Here is a 23,435-nt window from a genome sequence, read left to right as displayed (position 1 = left end):
TGGATAGTAATCGATATACAAACATCTATAGTGGGGGTAGAGGGAGGAAGAAAAAACAGGCTTAATTCAAGCCTCAAATAATGTAAATCACTTTGATTAGACTCCGGACAGCTTTTTCATTTGCTTTCAAGTACCCAGGGTTCGAGAGAAACAAACAAAAAGTTTCTAATAAGGACCCTTCGTGTGAATAGCATTGTGCAAGGCAATCTTCCAGAAACGAGAAAGCACAAGGAGTCATTTCTGCAACTGGCAAGCAAAACCCCTAGAAGCGATACGACATCTAATGTCGCTGTCTGACCCCCACCAAAGGTGGTGCACCCCAAGCAAACGCCATTACAACCAACACAGGTGTGCAGAAACAGCATTTAATTAGAATCGGGTCCACAGAAAAGCCTTCGTTTACACCTAACGTGCCTTGCTGGGATCCGCTAGCCCAGCACTCGTCAGGCGACGAAAGCCTAGAAGACAATGGAGCCCACCCGGGGGTGAGAGGAGTGGGTGTCCGGACGTTCCCGCGAGCACCTAAAAGCAGGGCTCCAGGACAGGAGCCCACCGCAGCCCTCAGGAGCGGGTATACCGCGAGTCTCAGGCTTCGGGCCCAGGCCTAGGGAGGCTCTCCGGCAATTTTGCATTTGGAATTTTGAAATCATTTTCTTAAAGTGACGCACCGCTCCTCTTCCCCATCCCCCGCAACCCCCTCCAAAAAAAAAAAAAAAAAAAAATGGCTGAGCTTCAGGCCTCACAGACGCTGAGGCTTGCCCGCCCGACGACAAGCCTCTCTCTGGGCAGGGAGCGGCCTCCTTTTGAGGACACACAACTGCGGTCTCCACTGGCCGCTGGGCCGAAGGTGGCACACGGGCTGCAGCTGTAGAGGGCCGGGGCTGCGAGAGGGGCGGGGCCGCCAAGGAGCTCTACCCGAGCCGGGACAGCAGGAGGCGTGACCGGGAGCCGGGACCGGCGCTACCGCACAGAGGCTCCGCCTCCGCCCCCCGCCCATCCCCTGGAGGGACGCAAGCGGGGAGGAGAGGGGGAGTCGGAGGAGGGGAGGAGGTGGCGGCGTCGGCTCTAGATCGCTCCTCTCGGGGACCGACCGACCCGCGGAGCGAAGACGTCGCTCCACACTGCTCTTCCTCCCGCCGCAAAGCCGTCCCTTCTGGCCATGTCTCAGAGCAGGCATCGCGCAGCGGCTCCGCCGCTGGAGCGCGAGGACAGCGGGACCTTCAGGTCAGCGCCCGGGCGGTCGGGACCGAGCGGGGCAGGGCCGGGGGTGGTGGGCAATAGAGGAGGGGGCGGGGGAGCCGGCTGTCCAGCGGCATTCTGGGTAAAGCCCCTTCCTTGCGCTCGCGTCCTCGCGGCTGCGGGCGGGCGCTCGGCCCCGCCCTCTCGGCGGCGAGCGGGCCGGGGTCTATGGCCCGGCCCCGCCCCTCCTGCGGCCTCGGTAGACGCGCGCTGGCCGGAGGTGGTTACCCGTCGCCGCCTGGGAAAGGGGTTTGTAGGCTTGGTCCCGGGAGGTTGCAGCACCCGTGCGTACCTCCCGATTCCCCCGCGAATCCCTCCTACCCGCATTCAAGTTATCTCCTTAAAGACCTCCCTCACCCTGCCCGCCGCCCGCCGCAGCGGGGCCGGGAGATTGTCGCGCCTCGCCAGCTCTAGCCCTGGCCGACGGGGAGCTTCGGTGCCTCCGGCGTCACCGTTAGTGGCTGTTAAAACTAGTATTTGCTTCTGCTTCCCTCCCCGCTTTGACATGCAAAGCACAGCTTTTTCTGGTTTTTGCAGTTTGGGGAAGATGATCACAGCTAAGCCAGGGAAAACACCAATTCAGGTATTACATGAATACGGCATGAAGACCAAGAACATCCCAGTTTATGAATGTGAAAGATCCGATGTGCAAATACACGTGCCCACTTTCACCTTCAGAGTAACCGTTGGTGACATAACCTGCACAGGTCTGTATGCACAATGAACCCCGATGACCATGTGGGTTGGCGGGTCAGGACTTGGCATTGCTTCTTAGTTCGGAAAAGTACCCTTTTTACCGGAGACAACGGTGAGGAGCAGGCTCTTAAAACTGACACCTTTCTCAGGTCATTGGGACTTTCCAACTTCCTGATTCTCTCCCTAATTTTCTGTCTCCCAGATACCAAGAGAAGCTCAGAAACATACCCTAGGATCCTCCTAGGGATCTTCCAAGAATTAGGGAGAAGCAGGAAGGGCTCTTGGAGCAGCCATAGCTGCATCAGTAGGTGCTGTCAAATTTCATAGGTTATAGCAGATGCCAAGAGGCATGACCCCAGAATTTTCTGAGCTGCTCCCCTCTCTGCATGGACTCATTTGGCACTTTGGGCCCATTGTACCACACTCGGTTCTGTATCCAAGTGAAACGAGGAAGGCGGAAAGCTCAACTACACTACATTGCATAGCAGCTTCTAGTTCCTGACACTGTACAGTATTTTAATAAGATGTTATCACCTTTTTTATACATGAGGAAATAGGTCCAGAGAGATTATAAGAAACATGCCCAAGGTCACACAGCAATGAAGTTTCAAAATTAAGATTCACCTTATTATGGTCATTGAACTTGAGCAAATGATAACTGAAGTAGCCCATTTGTAAACGTAGACATCTTATTCCTTATGTATCTATTTAATTGCAAACACAAAAAATATTGAATACTAAATTTAATTTGGAAGAATGCCAAGAAAAAATTCAGCAAGAAGGCTGAAGTCCCACCATCTGGTAATCTGAAGGCATCATTTGTTTGTGTCCCTGAAAATCTGGAGTCCGCTATTTTCATTGAAGCCACTTTAAGAAAATTTTGAAGCTTTTTTGTCTATGTGGGGCAGGTGGATTGTAGCTAGATTCTAGCTAGAAGGTTCCTCATATGAACCATAGAATCAACATTTGCACTACTGCTTTAGCTGGTCTATTTTAAAATATTCAGTGAAAACTCAAAAGTAGCCTTTTTCCCTTCAGTGTGTTTTAGATCAGAGATTAACAACCTGTGGCAACTGCTTAGTCCCCCTACTCTTCTCACACTGTCCTGTCTTCCTGTGCAAGCTTATCTACCTCTGTGGCTTCAAATACTATCTAAAGGCTGATAATTCTGAAATCTCTGTCTTCAGCCCAGGCGCAGTTACAGAACAGTGTATCTGCCTGTGCTTGCTGGGCATTTTTGCTTGGATGACCCAAAGACACCTCAGTCTCTCACTGTCCCAAACTGAATCCATCTTCTCTCTCAAATCCATCTCCTCTGCATTCCCCGGCTCAGTAAAGGCACCACCGTCACCCGTCTGCTTACAGTAGAAATTTGGGTTTCACCTTCTTGACCCCTTCTTCTCCCTCTGCCCATTGTCCAGTCTGCCACCAAATCCTACTTCCTAAATATCTCTTGAATCTGTCTGCTTCTCTCATCTTTCTGTTGCTACTATCCGAGCCACATGGATTATAGTTGCAGCCTCATAGCTGCTCTTTTAGCTTCTATCTTGTGGTGTCCATTTTCCACACAAAAACCAGAATGTTTTTTCTGGCACTCAAATCTGTTCATGTACTTCCTCTTTTTAAAATCCATTCAGTGGTCTTCCCATCACCCTCTGGATGAATATAAATTTCTTAACATCAGTGACAGCTTTACTTCACAAAATGTGGTCGACAGCAGTATTGGTATCACCTGGGCACTTGAAAGAAGTGCAGAATATCAGGCCCCATCCAACACCTACTGTTAGTATGCATTCTAACAAAATTCCCAGGCAATTCCTAAAGTTTGATAAGCACAAATTTAGGAGGCCGTTCTTTGGCCTCTCCAACCCTTCAACTCTCTAGCCTTTTACCTCAAAGTTCCTTTCCTCAAGCTCTTACTGTCCCCTACAACTTGGGGCCTGAGAACACCATGCTCTGTGTTACCTCTGAGGCTTTGCAAGTACTCTTTCTCTGCCTACAGGGCTCTCCCTAATCCCCCAGCTCTCTTCACCTCACTAACTTTTACTGATCTTTCAGGTCCTTGTTTAGTTATCTCCTCCTTCATGAAACCTTTCTGAATCCTTACCAAGAGTAGGGGAGCTATCCGTTTTGTAGGCTACCCTACAACCTGCACTTAGGCCTGCTGTGATACTCCACATTTCAGATGTCTTTTTATAGGCAGAATCTCACACATTAGGCTGTATGCTCTTTAAGGGCAGGGACCCTGCTTAGTTCTCTACTATGGTTGACCCTTGAACAACACGGTTTTGAATTACGCAGTCCACTCATACGAGAATCTTTTTCAGTAGTAAATACTACAGTACCACACAATCCACGGTTGGTTGAATCCGCAGTTACCGAGAAAGCTAGAAATGGAGGAACTAAAGATACAGAGGGCTGACTATAAATTATGGGTGGATTTTCAACAGCGCAGAGGGTCGGTGCCCCTAACTCCCACATTGGTCAAGGGTATATCCTTAATACCTATGTTAGTGGATAAATGAGTGTGGTTTATGTGGTCTCCGACACTTGAGAGCCATGCTTGAAATTTATTCCATGTTCCTTTTCTTTCCTCCACACAGGAGGAATGGACATCAGCATTCTGATACCACTTTGGAAGGGTTCTCAACACCTAGTTTGAAGTCAGAAGGAAAAAGACTGAATTTACAATTTACTTGTGTGGTTGCTTACTGAAATTAGGCATCAATCTCAGTGATCAGTCAGGCCTAGTCCCTTCTGCCCCCTTAGCTACCCATGTAAGGGATACAGATTATATGGAAGATGCTTAATGTAATCTCTCAACTTCTTCCCTATACACACCTTCCCCCACTGTATCTAACAGGTAGTCATGACTGCTTAGCCAAGCAGAGGGGTTTAATTCAGCATAGGAGGGGTTGTTACAGTGAAAGTGTGCACATTTTGCTGTCAAACGGTGTTGCTGTAAGTGGCTCCTTTAAAGGAAACTTCTTGCTATAGAAGAATTTCCTTTCTAAGAATAATGGAATAAGTTGCATTTCTTCAGAAGGTATGACATAGTCTACTTTATTACTTAAAGCATGTATAATGTATACCTGTATAAAGATTTTTATACAGGTATACAAAAATCAAATACATAGAATTTTTTAAATCACAGGGATTTTTTAATGTATTAACTTCATATGGTATTTTATTTCAGTGTATAACTGTATGCAAGTGTATGTTTTTACTACCTAGTGTGTATATATATAAAATGTGTAGTGACTTTGTTTTGTATTATGCAAACATCTATGTAAGCCTCACATTTTCACAGCATGTAAAGAGTTTTTTTTTTTTTTTTAACCTTAATTCAGGTGAAGGTACAAGTAAGAAGCTGGCGAAACATAGAGCTGCAGAGGCTGCCATAAACATTTTGAAAGCCAGTGCAAGTATTTGGTGAGCTAAATTTCTTTGTATTCTGCAGCTCAAAAATATCATGGCTGAGGTAAGATTAAAAGTTTGAACATGCTCACAAAAGCAACAAACAGTTGTTAATATCTAGCTCTAAAATTCTATTTCCTTGTGAAGACCTGTCATCCACTAAAGACAACTTTATCCGTAGGAAATTAAATCCAGATATTAATTATTAGATGAAGGCTCTCAGGAACTAGGCTTTCTTCTTTTTTTTTCCCAGATGAGGTGCAATACTAGAAAACCAGAGTGTTTCTGGCAAATATCTTACTGGATTAAGAGTTTGTTTCTACACTGAAGAAAACAAGGTGTGAGATAGAAAAAGATCAGCTAAAAGTATTCTTTTAGAAATTTGAATTTGAAAGGAGACAAAAAGATTTCCTTCTATTATAGAATGTATACTAAATACAAGAGGATGTTAAATGGGATGTTTATTCTTTTTTTTTTTTTTTTTTACTAGATTTTATTTATTTTTTGGCTGTGTTGGGTCTTCTGTGGCTGTGCGCGGGCTTTCTCTAGTTGCCGAGGGCTTCTCATTGCGGTGGCTTCTCTTGTTGCGGAGCACAGGCTGCAGGCGTGCAGGCTTCAGTAGTTGTGGCTCGCGGGCTCTAGAACACAGGCTCAGTAGTTGTGGTGCACGGGCTTAGTTGCTCCGCAGCATGTGGGATCTTCCCGGACCAGGGATCGAACCTGTGTCCCTTGCATTGGCAGGCGGATTCTTTTTTTTTTTCTTTTTTTCCTTTATTTATTTATTTTTGGCTGTGTTGGGTCTTCGTTTCTGTGCAAGGGCTTTCTCTAGTTGTGGCGAGCGGGGGCCACTCTTCATCGCGTGCACGGGCCTCTCACTGTCGCTGCCTCTCTTGTTGCAGAGCACAGGCTCCAGACGCGCAGGCTCAGTAGTTGTGGCTCACGGACCTAGTTGCTCCGCAGCATGTGGGATCTTCCCAGACCAGGGCTCGAACCCGTGTCCCCTGTATTGGCAGGCAGATTCTCAACCACTGCGCCACCAGGGAAGCCCCTGGGATGTTAATTCTTGACATATATTTCCAAAATAAATTTGTTATCACATTAGGTGCTTTTGGAAGGAGCACTGGTCCTGGAGCATCTCATGTATTGTAAATTGATGTCCTTTGATTTCTAATGGGCACATCCAGGAGCACATTTTGCCTACAAATTCTTCCCTTTACGTGCACTCAAATATACTTGGAGTACAATCTGGTATATCTGCTCATAGCTGAGAGCAAAGGCCCATGGGAATTTAGGATGGGTTTTTTTTGTTTCCTAGCCATAGAAGAACTTCTGGCTTAGGGATATATTGATATTTAGGTTCTCATGCAGTGTTCCTCCCGTTTACTTAGTAATTTTAAACCTTTTAGGTAGTTTAGAACCAACCAGCAAAAGCCTTGGGTCTCAGAAAATGATGCTTGATTCTCTAGGGTCATACATTATAACTGATTTATGCTAGCTTTCTGGACATGCCAAATGGCATGGCAGGTTTTGGATTTTCCCCTTGCTGGTGACGGCCATGCCATTTCTGTGCAACCCAAAGGTCAACCCAAAGTGTTGCGTATATTCATAGAAATTAGTAATACAGAGTGTCCTTTCTGCACATGGGCACTTCACTTTGTCTGCAAAAAAGGCTAACAAACCTTACTATGTATTTGTGCTTCTTGACAGATAAGATGGGAATTGCTAAGCTGTAAATCAGGCTTAAAGTGGCCCAATATGATACAGAGACTTTCTCACTTATCCATCACAATTACTTGGGTAGCTTCAGTGTACAGCATTGGAAGTGAATGTTCGTATCTCATCAGCTTATGTAAAGCTTGAAATTCTGGCAGGTAGAAAAGAAACTTGACGAAATGGCAATAACAACCTCACTGGTCGTGGAAGAAATGACTCTAGCTGCCTAGGTGGCAGTAACCTCAAAATGCAGCTTGTTCCACGTTAGGCATCCATCACCCAAGTAACTACTAAGTTCACACTACTTAGAAGAGGTTGTTCTCTTTTTCTCTAATCACAGTCCCCACATGCTCAAATCAGATTCATGCCGGCCATCAATTTTATACAGGATACATATAAATCTTAGGAAGATTATCCTAGCGTAGAGCAGATAATAGATCAAACCAGGTCTTTCTTCTATAATTATCTGGATGAAAAAGCTACATTTATGATCTGTATGGTTTACATTTCCAGGCTAAACTTCCTAACTGTTAGTCTTCCCTTTTTTTGTAGTTGTAACAATAGTGTGCTTTATTTAAAGACATTTTTATTGAGCATCTATTATATATAAAGCACTGCAAGGCTTATGAGGGTAAGTAATACATAGGCCCTACCATCAAGGATTTTATAGTCTGAACAGGGGAGAGGTGTGGTGAGGGATAGACAAATCACATGTATTTGTAAGACTGTACAACTTATGGTAAAATAATTTGTTTAAGAAAGGGTCAAACCAAATGTTACAGTGGTTCAAAGAAGGGAGAAATTATGTTCCATTGGGGTAAAAGAATAGGCTTCTGAGAGGAAGTGGCAATTGAGGTATACCTTGGATGATGGATAGATCAGATTCTCATAGAAGAGGTGGGCGAGAAGGGTATTCCATGTAGAAGGAAAGGCAACAGCAAAGGCATGGAAAGCTAAATTGAAAATGCTTGTCCTTTATTTAATAATTTGGGGGAGATTATTTTGTTTTATAACACTATAAAAATGTTTAGCTTTGCAGTTCCTGATCCCTTAATGCCTGACCCTTCCAAGCAACCAAAGAACCAGCTTAATCCTATTGGTTCATTACAAGTAAGTGGCACAGTTTCCATACTTAACTTTTTGTCTACTGGAAAAAATGCCATAAATTTTGATAATATCATAAGGGCTGAGAGAAGGAATTAATATTTTAAAGATGGTATAACATTTTGTGTTCCAAGTTATGATCATTAGATGTTAAAGTGCTAACTTGAAATTATTTTCCTATTTATTTATGTTTTGGATTTTCTTCCATATACAGTATCTGCCTTTGGTTTGTGGAATTCTCATTTGAGATCAGCAGGACCTCAGTGCACATGGGTAGAGTGTTTTATATTTTAAGAATATTTCTTGCCACTCTTGTGACAAATCTCTCTCTACTTCTGTTGAGACAGAAGACTTTATAAGAACCCAAACTGAGTTACCTAACTCAAGAAAAGGGAAGTCATTTGCTTATTTGCTTATTCTACCAAAAAAATATATTCAGCTTTGAATTTCTGCGTGCAGAATATCCTCCTTGCAGACTATCCATGTGCTCTGTTGGACAACTCCCCTCCCTATTATCCAACCCGTCCTTTGGTCTCTTTCCTCCTCTGTGAGTTTTTCTGTAGTTTTCTTCCCCTTCTTTCCTCAACCTCATCCAAGTGTGTTTGTTTGCTGTCTGCTTCTCATCTGCTCTCGATCGAATGTAGTTAGTTAGGCAGCCATGGGTATGGAAGGTTATAGCTAGGAGGCGAGAGGCTTTAGGCACTGATGGCCGTGAGACCTGTAGAGGTCCTCTCTGATGTTCCCAGAGGCTGAAAGTAGCTTGTCGTTCTGTTTGAACTCTTTGATATCAACTCACTCCAGCTTAATGGAAGAGCACCATTCACAGTAGAAAACTGCTTCCGTTTTGGTATTGTGGGCCTATAAGATATAAAATGCAGGAATATCTCTGGGAAATAGAGGGCCTTCTCTCATTTTTTTCATTGCAGAATATCATTATTCTTTGCAAACATATAAGTAGATATGGGATCAAAATCATGAGAGAATATCGTTTGTGTGATTGAGCCACTGCATAGTAAAAATTACTAATAAAGCCTCATCTCGATTTTCTAGGAATTGGCTATTCATCATGGCTGGAGACTTCCTGAATATACCCTTTCCCAGGAGGGAGGACCTGCTCATAAGAGAGAATATACCACAATTTGCAGGCTAGAGTCATTCATGGAAACTGGTACTTATTCCTTTTTACCCTCATACAGTTGAAGACATTTGAAATATTTTGAGAAGATGAATGACCATAGAAATTTCTGTTGTGATTTCTTTTCAGATATTTCTATGGGGAAAAAAACTGACACACTCCTAGTCTACTGTTTCTAACTTTCTGCAGTTGAATTTTTTTTTAATTTTTTAAATTTATTATTTATTTTTGGTTGCATTGGGTTTTCGTTGCTGCGCGCGGGCTTTCTCTAGTTGCGGCGAGCAGGGGCTACTCTTTGTTGCGGTGTGCAGGCTTCTTATTGTGGTGGCTTCTCTTGTTGCAGAGCACAGGCTCTAGGTGTGCGGGCTTCAGTAGCTGTGGCTTGCGGGCTCAGTAGTTGTGGCTCGTGGGCTCTAGAGCGCAGGCTCAGTAGTTGTGGCACACGGGCTTAGTTGCTCCGCGGCATGTGGGATCTTCCTGGACCAGGGATCAAACCCATGTCCCCTGCATTGGCAGGCAGATTCTTAACAACTGCACCACCAGGGAAGTCTTCTGCAGTTGAATTTAAGTGTAAATATTTGGCTTAAGAATACTTTACTTCTTAATTTGATATTTTTTAAAATTATGGGTTGGTAATGGAGAAGCAAATAAATAATTGACTCTTTAAACAGTCTTCATTGATATAATAGGGACTTAAAAATCATTTTGGAGAAAAAAGCAGTAGTAAATCTCTTAGAGTTTCAATAGCTATTCCAGAAGATAGGAGGACAAGAAGAAGATTACATTTGAAAACAAGATGATTAATAAGAGGCTGATGGCAAAAAATTGCAGTGAGATAAAAATAAAGTAGAAATTAACCTTTTAAATTACAGCAACTTCTATGTTGTTAACGCCACAAACTATGAGAAAAAAGTCACTTAATAAAGTACTCCTGAGGATTCCTATTTTAACTTCTCTAGCATGTTTTTGTAAGTGGCTTGAAATGGAATTTTACCTTGGTTAGATATCAGTCTTAAGTAGTAAGCAGCTGTTTGCCCTTGAGAGGTAGTGTGGGCCAGTGCAGAAAGCCCTAGGCCAGAAGCAGGAACCTCAGCTTCCTGTTCTTGATGCAGTCCTTGATTTGCAAGGTTAGGTAAATTGCTTAATCTCCCTGCCTGGATCTCAGTTTTTAAATCTGTAAACATGGAAGTAGATGATATTTATAGTGTCTTTCAACTCCAGCCTCTCCTATGCCCTTCTTATTCATGTTAAAGAAAGAAATTCCACATAGTTATCAGTGTATAGGAGATTATAAGCAAGAAATAGACATTGAGAGATAGGAGTTGTAATTCAAATGTACCTTGGTAAATTTGAATATGTAGTCAGAATTAAACCAAATATGGTTCATTAAAGCTAGACATAGGGAGATACATCTGTTAAAGAAAAACAGAAAGTATAACTATTAAAGATAAACTGTTAAAGAAACGTCTTCAAAAATGTGACCATTGGGCTTCCTTGGTAGCGCAGTGGTTGAGAATCTGCCTGCCAATGCCGGGGACATGGGTTCGAGCCCTGGTCTGGGAAGATCCCACATGCCGCGGAGCAACTGGGCCTGTGAGCCACAACTACTGAGCCTGCGCGTCTGGAGCCTGTGCTCCGCAACAAGAGAGGCCGCGACAGTGAGAGGCCCGCGCACTGCGATGAAGAGTGGCCCCCACTCGCCACAACTAGAGAAAGCCCTCGCACAGAAACAAAGACCCAACATGGCCAAAAATAAATTAATTAATTAATTAATTTTTTTAAAAAAATGTGACCATTAATAGCTGTATGAAGCACAACAAGTAAAGATGTCAGGTCAGTAAAAGAATACTATACAAAAACCATGAGATTGTTCTCTGATCACACACAGTACATTAAACATTTGGTCATTCTCTATGGACACTAGCTTATTTTCTAAACCTACTATTTCTTTTTCTTTATTTAGGAAAGGGGGCATCAAAGAAACAAGCCAAGAGAAATGCTGCTGAGAAATTTCTTGCCAAATTCAGTAATATCTCTCCAGAGAACCACATTTCGTTGGTGAGTAATGATCGGAGGTCTACGATGTTCATGTGATTAAACATCTGTTGCTGTAGGAAACTTCTCTAGATTTCTTTTTGTATAGATACTTCAGAGTTGCAGTTTTAAACAAATCTCTTAACTGTTGAGTAATACACTACCCCAATTTTAGCTGCTTGCAGTATGTGAGCCAGGGTCACAGGCGTGGCCAGGTAAGAGAGTTTGGGAGGCACAGTCAAATTCAGAATAATATGATGGTATCTAAAGATGGTAAGTCACTAGTGCCACTTTTGCCTTCAGATTGACAATTCACTCCCATCTCTTGGTTCATCCATTCATTTATCCACTCAGAAAACATTTAGGGAACTCATATTATGTGCCAAGCTTGATGCCAGGTACTGGCATTTGGTGAATAAGATAGTCTGTGGCCCTAAGGAGTCTGTAGCCAGCCTGCTGAAAGAGAAAAGAACCCTACAGACTGGTCCTTCCAGAGGCGTCTTGGGAACGTAGGAGAAGGATCCAACTAAGATGGGGTTTTAGGAAGACTTCTTGGAGGAAGTAATAGCTGAGCTGAGACCTATAGGATGACAACAGGAAAAAAGAATTCCAGAGAGAAGAAAGACCATGTACAAAGACCCAGGAGTGAAACACTTTATGTGATCTAGGACCGCAGAGTAATTTGGGATGGCTGGAGCATATTCATAGATTTGGAGGGAGGGAGTCTCAAACAATGAGGCCGGAAAGGAAAAGAGGGATTGAATCTTGCAGGAACTACTGTGTTAAGGAGATTGAACTTTATCCTCAGGGTAGTGCAAAGTCATTAAATAAATTTAATATGTAAAGGACAAGATCTAATTTATACATTAGAAGGGAAATCACTGGCTGCATTATGGTGAGTGAATGAATATTAGAGTCAAAGAGACCTGCTACAATGCTGTTATAGAAAAGCAGATGAGAAATGATGGTGGCCTAGACTAAGGTAGTGGCAGTTGAAATGATCGATTTAAAAATTGTTTAGAAAACTGAAGTGAATGGGGCATGGTAACTGATTGCCTGTAGGGAGTAAGGAAAAAGGAAGAAATAAACATTTTTAGCTTGGCAACTGAGTAGATGGTGGTACCATTCAATAATATGGGGAACACAGAAGATGAGTAGGATTTGAGGGGAAGCACATAATGAGCTAAACGTAGGATATATTGAATTTGAAATATTTGTGGAGTAGCTAAGTGAAAATGTTGAGTAGGCAGCTGGCATTCAGATAGAGAACTTAAGAGAACTACACATAATATATTACTTGAGATTCTGATATTTGTAGATAGGTATGTATGGTGGTCCATTATCTGAGAGTAGGATGTTAGGTAGGAAATGAGAAGTGAAGACTATAGGAGTGTCCTAAGCTTCTGATTAAAAAAAAAAAAAAAGGGGGCTCATTCTGTAGGGAAAAAAGACTATATCTGAATAAGTAATATAATTTTGGTTTTGCTTTTTTAATAGAAAAATATAAAACACTGCATTCACTTCTTTTAAAACTGGATCAGAGATGAAACCATAATCACAAAACACAGTTAGGTTTGCAGGTGAATTCTGTTAAATCATCAAGGAAGAGATAATCTTCGATGCTATTTAAACTCTTCCAGTTAATATATATAACATAGGGGAAGCTTCTAAATTTATTTTCCAAAACTAACATAACACTAAAATCTGACAATAGCAAATCCCAATGGCAAAAATTATGGATTAATCTCCCTTATGGTGAAACACCTTAATATTCAGTAGAACATTAAAAGAATAATATACCATAGACAAGTAGGGTTTATTTTAGGACTGTAAGAGTATTTCAGTGTTGGTAAATTTATTACTATAACTAATCACATTAATGGGTCAAAGGAGAAAAACACTATCCTCTCAATAGATGCTAAAAAAATTTTGACAGTCATTACTGATAAACTCTTTTAAAATATCCCTATTGTGATTTAAAATATATACCTCAGTGCTCACTTCGACAGCACATATACTAAAATTGGAACGATACAGAGAAGATTAGCATGGCCCCTGCACAAGAAAGACACGCAAATTTGTGAACTGTTCCATATTTTTATAGCCAGGACATGGAAGCAACCTAAGTGTCCATCAACAGATGAATGGATAAAGAAGATGTGGCACAGATATACAAAGGAATATTACTCAGCCATAAAAAGAAATGAAATTGAACTATTTGTAGTAAGGTGGATGGACCTAGAGTCTGTCATACAGTGTGAAGTAAGTCAGAAAGAGAAAAACAAATACCATATGCTAACACATATATATGGAATCTTAAAAAAAAAAAAAAAAGGTTCTGATGAACCTAGGGGCAGGACAGGAATAAAGATGCAGACATAGAGAATGGACTTGAGGACACAGGGAGGGGGAAGGGTAAGCTGGGACAAAGTGAAAGAGTAGCACTGACATATATACACTACCAAATGTAAAATAGATAGCTAGTGGGAAGCAGCTGCATAGCACGGGGAGATCAGCTCGGTGCTTTGTGACCACCTAGAGGGGCAGGATAGGGAGGGTGGGAGGGAGACACAAGAGGGAGGGGATATGGGGATATATGTATACATATAGCTGATTCACTTTGTTATACAGCAGAAACTAACACAACACTGTAAAGCAATTATACTCCAATAAAGATGTTATAAATAAATAAATAAAATAAAATAAAATATATACCTCAGAAAAAAAATCAAAATCATGGGTACATGTTTACATGTCTTATCCATTCCCATTAATTTCAGAAATACGGCAAGGATGCCCACAGATACCTTTTTTTTTCTTTTGGGTCACACCATGCAGCTCTTGGGATCTTAGTTCCCCAACCAGGGTTTGAACCCAGGCCCTCAGCAGTGAAAGCACTGAGTCCTAACCACTTCCCAGGACTGCCTGGGAATTCACAATACTGTTTTTTTTAAACATTGTTCTAGAAGTATCAACCAACATAATCAGAAAACAATAAGAGGTTGGAAATAAGAAAAGAGGAGATAGAAACGATCATTAACTACAAATAATATAATTGAATCCCTATAAAGCTCTAGAGAAAAACTACCAGATATAATAAGAGAATTCATCAAGGTAACTGATCATAAAATTAATATATAGAATCAATAGCTTTCTCATATTATTTCTGTTACAAAGGTAACCACCAGAATAATTAAAAATAGAAAGGTGAAAATTATTGCTTCTGGAAAGAGGACTTGAAGGTAGGGAGGAGGATTGTTGCTTTTATAATTCCGTACTATTTAACTTTTTTGTTGTATGTGTGTATTACTTTGAATAATAAAATGTATGAAGCTTGATAACATTGGCCATTTTATAGCAAAATAGAAAATCTGTCCTGAAAAAGCATACTAGAAAAAATTAATAGTTTCCCTATTTATGAATATTACAAAATGGAATATAGAAGATCCTATTCTCAATAGTAGAAAAGAGGATAATATGACAGGGAATAAACTTAAAAAGAAATGTGCAGGACTCATATGAGAAAAACTTTAAAATTCTAGTGAGGGATTTAACAGAAATTGAATAAATGTAAAGCTATCTATTTTTGATAGACTCAATACTGTAAATATATAAAAATGTAATATAGTCTTAGTCAAAATCTACCAGAATTCATTTTGGATCTTAATACAACTTTACTGAGTTTATCTGGAAAAATAAACTCAAGAATCGCCAAGAAAACTGAAAAGGAAGAGTACGGGAGATGGGGTTATACCAGAGAATAAAACATACTATAAAACTATAGTAGTTAAAACAGCTTTTGTACCACAATAGACAGAGGATACGTATAGATGCCAATCCATATAGGAAGATAGTATATGACAACAGTGAGATTTCACATCAGTGGGTGAGAGAATGAATGGTATAGAAATAACTTACAGCCACATTGGGGGAAAGGTGAGGGGTGGTGGAATACACATGCACACAGGTGTATGATATATTTAGGTTGCTACCTTATTCCTTACATTAAAATAAATTTCAAATGGATCAAAGATTTAAACATAAGAATTGGAACTGTATGAGAAAACATGGAAGAGCTTTCCTTTTAAAATTCTTAGCATGGAAAAAAAGCCTTTTTAAGCATAACTTAAAACATAGAAGCTGTAAAGTAAGATTCATAAATTTAACTACATAAAACCTACTGCACAGCAAAATGTCTGTAAATAAAACCAATAAAAACAAAGTAAGAAGAAACTGTTTTGAACACATGACTAGGAAGGGACTGTTTTCAATACCAAATATAAAGTTTACACATCAATAAAAAAGACAACCCAGCAGAAGAAATACAAATGGTGGGGAAAAATATGTTCAACTTTATTCATGCATGTTAAACAAGATACTATTTTCACCTTTAGTTTGACAAAACCTACAAAGTTTGACAATACCTGGTATTGGCTAGGGTGTGAGAAAACAAACACCCTCCAAGACACTTGATGGAAGTATAAATTGGCTCATAAATCAGTTTGGAAGTGTTAATATTTATCAAAATTAAAAGCATACATGTTCTTTGACTCAGCAGTTCTACTTCTAGAAATTATTCTGTCGAGAAAGTCATCCAAGTGCAGAAGAGTTTCACTGTAACATTGTCAGTGAAAGCCAGAAACCAGAAACAACCTAAAACCTACAGCTGGAGACTAGTAAGGTAACTGCAGTGCATGTATGTGCAGTGCAGTGATATGAGAAAACTTAACGGTATCAGGTGTAAAGAGTAAGCTATCATTTTTGTTTAAAAAGATTATATGTGTGTGTGCTTAAACGTGCATAGAATGCATACGGAAGTATACTGAAGAGGTGTTTAATAGCAAGTATCTCTGGGGAGTGGAGCAGGAGTCTGGGGAAGGGGCGGCAAGGAAAAGAGACTGTTCTTCATATGTATTTGTTCTTATTACAGGTATCCTTTTACTATATGGATGACCTATGATTTTTTTAAAAACAGCATTTTTTAAAGTTCCAGTCAAGGAATGTAAAATTGTACTTAGTAAATTTTGCAGATTATGCAAAAATTACCCAATTCTTTATCATGGCCATCCCTATGATCTTTTGAAAATCCCTTAACCTCTGTCAAGCTCATTGATAAATAAGACCAAAGGACAGGTTGCCCTACTTACTTCAGAGAGTAGTTTTTTGTGGTTTTTCTAATGGCATAATATATGAAAGCAATTTAAAAACCATAAACTAACATGGAACTGCAAAGTATTCTAAGAACAGAAGTGAAAAAGTAAAGATAGAGGGGAAAATAAAGAAAAGAGGAAAAGGAGAAAACAGAAAAAAATAAACTCAGTTGGGTTCTGGGATAAGTCTGATAAGAATTTTTTGACATCATGCCATTCATTTGAATGACTTGTTCTCAAACTTGCACATTTCACCTTGTCTACAGTTTCTTTGTTTTCTCCTTTACAGCTGTCAGTTACAGAGACTGGTATTTAATACAAGAAGCCATAAAGATATGAAAATTCCTTTATATTTTAATTTGTAAATTGCTCCATTAGGCAGACTCGATGACAGTCGACCCTTGAACAACACAGGTTTTAACTGCTCAGGTCCACTTATATGCGGATTTTTTTCCATAGTAAATACTACAGTCCACGGTTGGTTGATTCTGTGGATGCAGCACCGTGGATACAGAGGGCTGACTATAAGTTATACATGGACTTTTGACTGTGGGGAGTGTCGGCTGCCTTAACCCCCATGTTGTTCAAGGGTCAGCTGTATCGCAGATTTGTTTATCGTGCTCTTAAATATGTTATACATCTTAATGTGACCATCAGAAATTTTGACTGAGACCTTTATACTATACAAAAGTATTTTTAAATACTTCCAGTATATTATTGCACATTCTTTTTTCTTTAACATTGTGGTGTTTGTTAAATGTGTGTACTTGTTAGTGCTATCTAGTTTAAATCGGAAAGTTTAAACATGCTTTATAAAGTATTAAATGTGAGTGCTTAATTAATACTTATAATAGCGTTGGAACCCAGTCCAAGAGTCTTAACTTTCATCTCTGTTTTTCAGACAAATGTGGTAGGACATTCTTTAGGTTGTACTTGGCATTCCTTGAGGAATTCTCCTGGTGAAAAGATCAACTTACTGAAAAGAAGCCTCCTCAGTATTCCAAATACAGATTACATCCAGCTGCTTAGTGAAATTGCAAAGGAACAAGGTTTTAATATAACATATTTAGATATAGGTATGATTTTTTTTCTTTAGCTTATCCTAAAACCTGTTTATTTTTTTAAATGTTTGAGGAACAAAACCTCTATTATAATTTTTTTCATTGATTGGGGATTCTGACTATATATAATTACTAGAACGGTAACATATATCATTGGTATGTCCCATTCTTATAAATAATAAAAATAGAGGTAACATCTATACAGTTATAATAATAAAAACAACAATAGCTAAGAGTTATAGAGTTACTGTGTGCCAGGCACTGTTCTAAGGACATAACATATTTCAACCCACAGAATCCTCAAACTGTGAAGTAGCTTCTATTATTCTTATATATAAGTGAGGAAAGTAAAACAAAGAAAGGTTGAGAAACTTGCCTGAGATGACATAGCTGCTAGTCAGTGGTAGAGCCAGATTAGAAGAGTCCCTGCTGATACAGTATCTAGTAAACCAGCCCTGATGGGCAGCTTGACAAATAAAAAGGCACCCACATTTCTAGGACAAGTACCAAGTTTGTGGGGGTCAGGCAGACCTCTTCTCTCCACTTTATCACTATGTACCACTTCCGGGAGATAAATGGGGACAATTGATAGTTTTATCTCATCTCAGCTATGAACTTCTATATTTTTTCTAGCCCATAATCACTCAGATAGACAAATGCAGACAGATTGGAAAGCAATCAGTGTGGATTTTCTTTTAATGCAGTTTATAACTGGCTAATTTGTTTGTATGCGTGTGTTCATGTGTGTTTTTTGGTGTCTTGATTTAACATCAGTATAGTATGTGAAGAATCTGATACCCCTTATTCTAGCCTTAGTGACCTGGGGGGACCTAGCTTGTCAGAGCTACTAGCACTGAAAAAGTAGGGTGTTTAGGGACTGAAAGAACTTCTAATTTTCTCTGCTACTTTGGGATTGAATGATGGGTCAGATACAGTGCCTCAATATACTGAGAATTATGCAGAACCTGGGGATTAATGCAGAAAGATGATCAGAAAACGTAGCTGATTGAGAGACCATTCATTCAAAAAATATTTCTGAAGTATCTACACTTTGTTGGGTGTTTGAGACACAGATGAATAAGCCATGTCATGAATATGACTATGGAAGGTTTTGAATCTGGGAAAAGAAGGAAACTTGAGATGGTTTTTTAGATTACGAATTAATGATGACTTTGAAATGCTCCTTAGCAATTTTAAGAACTGAATAGTTCTTGTAAACATAGAACAGCAGTTTAAAAACCACAGTCAGTTAATTTGACTAACTTCTATGCAATTACTTTCCAAAGAACCTCAGTGTTCTCCAAAGAAGATCTACAAATGGCCAAGAAGCACGTGAGAAGATGCTCACTATCATTAGTCATCAGGGACATGCAAATCAAAACAACAGTGAGGTACCAATTCACACCCAGTAAGATGGCTGTGATGAATAAAATAGAAAATAACCAATGCTGGTAAAGATATAGAGAAATTGTAGCCCTCATATGTTACATAGTGAACATGTAAAATAGTTCAGCTGCTGTGGAAAATTTGAGGAGTTTTGTTGCTCCTCAAATGAATTACCATATGACTTAGCAACTCTACTGCTAAGTATGTACCCAAAAGAATTGAAAGCTGGTATTCCAACAGATACCTGTACACACGTGTTCACAGCAGTACTATTCACAATAGCCAAGAGGTAGAAACAGCAGAAACAGCCCAATGTCCATTGACAGATGAATGAAGAAACCAATTGTGGTATATACATGCCATGAAATATTATTCAGCCACGAAAAAGAATGAAGTTCTGATATATGCTACAACATGGATAAACCTCAAAAATATTATACTAAGTTAAAGACAGACAAAAAAAGTCACATATGATTCCAGAATAGGTTAATCCATAGATTGGTAGTTGCCAGGGGCCAGGCGGTATGGGTGGGGTAGTGTTTTCCCTTGGGGTGATGAAATCGTGAGAATGTTCTGTAACTGGATAGAGGTGGTGGTTGCACAACACTGTGAATGTACTAAATGCCACTGAATAGTTCACTTTAAAATAGTTAATTTTATGTTACGTGACCTTCACCTCAATTTAAAAAAGAACCTAGATGCTAGAACTAGAAAGCCTCTTCACACATTAAATAATCCCATTGTATCTGGATATTTTATACTATATTGATTCTAGCTGAAATAACATTTTTTTTTTAAAGGAACTCCTTTATTTACTTATTTATTTATTTATTTATTTTTGGCTGTGTTGGGCCTTCGTTTCTGTGCGAGGGCTTTCTCTAGTTGCGGCAAGTGGGGGCCACTCTTCATCGCGGTGCGCGGGCCTCTCACTATCGCGGCCTTTCTTGTTGTGGAGCACGCGCAGGCTCCAGACGCGCAGGCTCAGTAGTTGTGGCTCACGGGCTTAGTTGCTCCGTGGCATGTGGGATCTTCCCAGACCAGGGCTCGAACCCGTGTCCCCTGCATTGGCAGGCAGATTCTCAACCACTGCGCCACCAGGGAAGCCCGCTGAAATAACATTTAATCATGACAGTTTCAAACAACTCACCTGTTTCTACTTCTTTCCCTGTCTCAATAAACCATCTTTAGTAAGAGTGATTCATCAGATGTTAAGACCGTTTGTTTTCAGGGTTTCAGTGTTGTTTTAAAACATCCTAAACAAATACACAAAATGGAATTAAACTCTCTGCACAGACTTATAACCAAAGAACATGACATTACAAGGGAGGTTTTGCCCTGAACCGTGTATTTCCTGGTTCAGTGTCTATTGAAAATAACTCTAAAGAGTGGAAAATACAGTCTCTCCAGCCCTCTAGCAAATGTTCTTTTTTCCCTTTTAAAAAAGTTGCTATGGTTCAGTAATTTGCAAACACTGTTAAACTAACCACATTAAAATTGCCTTGGGAGCTTTTTGAAAATGCAGGAATCTGGCCACTGCAACCCCTAACCCTGCGTTTCTGATAGAGCAGGCTGGAGTGAGGCCCAGGCACCTGGATTTCTTTAAAGTTCCCCCAGGTGATTATGAAGCACAGCTGTGTTTGAGAACCGCTGTAGCTGGGCAGTTTGTACAAGAATGACAGAGATGATAAGTGGAGTATTATACCATGGATGCTTAGGGAGAAAGACGGTAATAAAAATTGTATTGTTTTTACAAAGGATCTGCTTTCTACGCACGTGGCATTAATCATCATGTTTGAATGTGTCATTGCAGAAGAACTGAGTGCCAACGGACAGTATCAATGTCTCGCTGAATTGTCCACCAGTCCCATCACAGTCTGTCATGGCTCGGGGATCTCGTGTGGCAGTGCACAGAGTGATGCCGCTCACAATGCTTTGCAGTATTTAAAGATAATAGCAGAAAGAAAGTAAACTGGGAACAACTTAGAAAACCCTTCAGTAGCACATAAGAAGTTCCCCTTTCTCTCCTTCCCAAGTAAAACGTTTACTATAATGTTTGAGTTTGTGTCTTGGTTCTAAATCTCTTCATAGATTCCATCAACACTCCAGATTTAATTATCTCCTAGTAGTTGTTATTAAGATGTTTTTAATGGCTTCGACTTTGTATTGGTATATTGTATTTATAAACTTTGTACCATAGGCAGAGTGTAGCACCCATTTTACAATGCCATGTACATAGAAGGAAAAACCTGCATGATTGTTGTTGTTGATGAGGAGGAGGATAAACTAAAACTGCTAGCAACAGTCTTTCCTACTGGTGCTTAACCTCTTCTTTGTGCAAGGCTTTGTAAAGGGATTTCGAAGGAAGCCCCTTAGAATTAGTGTTGAGGAACGCACTAACAGGTTTTAATTGAATGTGATTGTTAAATTTCAGGGAACGTGATTGGTCTGCTGTGTATTTGAGTCCATGTAATAAAGAGCTGTTGTTATAATGGGTTGTTCATTTTATTAAAGTGCTACTGACTCGACTGTGGCCCTGTTCTGTTTAGCCATTCTTGTGAGTAACATTACAATGTGGATACTGTGTTATTTACATATCTCTAGTTTACTTCTTAGAGTCAAAGGTAAAAAAAAAAACACAAGCAAAAATTTACAAATGTATATGTGATAAATCACTTCCATATTTTCTCTAGGCATATGCAGTGTTGTCTTATGATTTGACATAACCATTCATAGATGAATAGTAGTTGAAAAAGCATTAGAATTACTGAAACAAAACTTTCCAGTGCACTCAATTCAGTTACAGGAATGTTTCAAACGAAACAGTGAGTGCTTCAAAGGTTAGGAAATAAGTGTCATGAGCAAATTTTAATTTTGCCTTTTATGTTTTCATATATCATCTCATAACACCTCAAGTCTGCCATCTGTCAGGGCCAGCTGATAGTGCTACATCTGTAGATCAGGGAATACCTCAGAGAGGAAGAGAGCGCTCAGTGATAAAGGTAGATGTTGACAATCTCAAGTGTCAGTCTAGCAGGAAGTACGTAACATGTTTTTCTGTCTGGAAAAAAGATGATAACCTGAGTGCAATCCTTTGAGAATAATAAACCTACATAATAAAGGGAAACCAGTGTGTGTAACTTGTTTAAAGCTCTAAAGAGCATTTAACTTTGTTTCACGTTATAAGCCATATATGTCAATTAAATCAGGATTTTAGTTATTTTGGGGGTGAGGTTAAGGAACACACAAAGACTGGAAACAAAGTTTAGGCATAAAGTGGAGCATTAAGATTGGATTAACCTTGGGTGTTTATGAATGCTCTGGAATATAGACAGGGCACAATGAACTCACTCTAGAGATGACATCAGACCCTTCTGCACAGTAAAATGCCCACTGTGAAGAGGATAAGTTGGGGGGAGGTTTCATAAGGTGTTGGAAGAAGAAGATGAGGTCCGACAGGGGGAAAGGACAATGTACTTGGGTTCTAAGCAGTTCAAATGTATTGAAAAAAATGATGAGATCTGAGTACAAGGTACCTGGAAGTCATGCTCTTCCTTCTGCCTATGCTTTCTCTACTTCTGGCTCTGGAGGAAGCATGCGTTCTTAAAAATACTGTTCAAATGCCACTTCTGTCAGACTGTCCGGATGTGCTAGGGAGTTACCTGCACCATCAGGTGTTCTTTAACAGCATTTTGTCAAGGCTCTTAACCGATCTAATTGGTTATACTGTTAACCATGTTAGGTGAGTGACTCAAATAGGCTGAACAGGCAACTATGCCTGTTGCATTAGATGCATCAGTAGTGGGGAAATATGCTGTGTGGAGTTTATGACAAGTTCCAACGGGAAAATCACAATGTGGATGCCAAAGGTTCTGGATCAAGACCATGCCATCTAGAGCGGAGAAGTAAACACCTTTCAACAAACAGTCCTGATGTGCTAGTGTGTCCTGGTAGAGATGTAGCACCTTATGATGGGATGCTTGGTAGCCATGTAGCCAAAACCACCAATAATGAGCTAGCTGGGTTCTTTCAGTCCCATAAAGTCATAAGGTTGGGTTGAGTTGTGTCGCAAACCATTGTAACATGGAAGATACATCTAGGAGCAAACACAAATGTGGCCAGAGGGCACAGTATGCCACATAAGCAGGCAGCCTGGACTCCCAAGTCATCTACCACTGTTGCACCGGTGCCTCTCCCTCAGTTCACACCTGTTGCCAGCGATCCTGTGTGGCCGGTTGATGGAAGAAAAAAATGCCTGAATTTGACTCGTGGATAGGTAAGGCCAGTACCTGGCACAAAATGAAAATACACAGTGGCTATACTACAGCCCACAAAGGGGTGGCCTTGAAAGATAGTGATGAGGGGAAATCCTCCCGAAGGGCAGAGTTTCAGGCGGTACACCTTGCCATCCATTTGTGTGGAAAGTGGCCCAAGATTAGAATATACTTGAGCAGTGGCAACTGGTGTGGCCAGCTGGCAGGGGCCTGAAAAGAAACAGACTGC

At 40.3% G+C, this 23,435-nt stretch overlaps 1 protein-coding gene and 1 non-coding gene across 2 annotated transcripts; both read left to right on the top strand.

Annotated features, from left to right (window-relative positions):
- Positions 1-965: 965 nt before the first annotated feature.
- Positions 966-21,460, top strand: PRKRA (protein activator of interferon induced protein kinase EIF2AK2). Its single transcript, XM_007190402.3, has 8 exons — positions 966-1,224; positions 1,777-1,946; positions 5,286-5,367; positions 8,097-8,175; positions 9,220-9,337; positions 11,268-11,362; positions 17,390-17,564; positions 20,746-21,460. Exons 1-8 carry the CDS (start codon positions 1,160-1,162, stop codon positions 20,901-20,903), a joined length of 942 nt encoding a protein of 313 aa, XP_007190464.1. The 5' UTR covers positions 966-1,159; the 3' UTR covers positions 20,904-21,460.
- LOC114238879 (U6 spliceosomal RNA) lies at positions 13,332-13,438 on the top strand. Its single transcript, XR_003624131.2, has one exon. It is a non-coding gene; the product is annotated as a U6 spliceosomal RNA (small nuclear RNA).
- Positions 21,461-23,435: the final 1,975 nt, after the last annotated feature.

The sequence above is a fragment of the Balaenoptera acutorostrata genome, chromosome 8 (assembly GCF_949987535.1).
Source record: "Balaenoptera acutorostrata chromosome 8, mBalAcu1.1, whole genome shotgun sequence".
In the NCBI taxonomy this organism is placed as follows: Eukaryota; Metazoa; Chordata; class Mammalia; order Artiodactyla; family Balaenopteridae; genus Balaenoptera; species Balaenoptera acutorostrata.
This window is presented reverse-complemented; position numbering and strand designations above follow the sequence as displayed.

What these genes read in the sequence shown, in the direction of transcription:
- PRKRA (XM_007190402.3), top strand. Translation starts at nt 1,160, where the DNA reads ATGTCTCAGAGCAGGCATCGCGCAGCGGCTCCGCCGCTGGAGCGCGAG. An exon ending in GAGGACAGCGGGACCTTCAG is followed by an intron (nt 1,225 to 1,776) that starts GTCAGCGCCCGG and finishes TGGTTTTTGCAG; the next exon opens with TTTGGGGAAGATGATCACAG. An exon ending in ATCCTATTGGTTCATTACAA is followed by an intron (nt 8,176 to 9,219) that starts GTAAGTGGCACA and finishes TCGATTTTCTAG; the next exon opens with GAATTGGCTATTCATCATGG.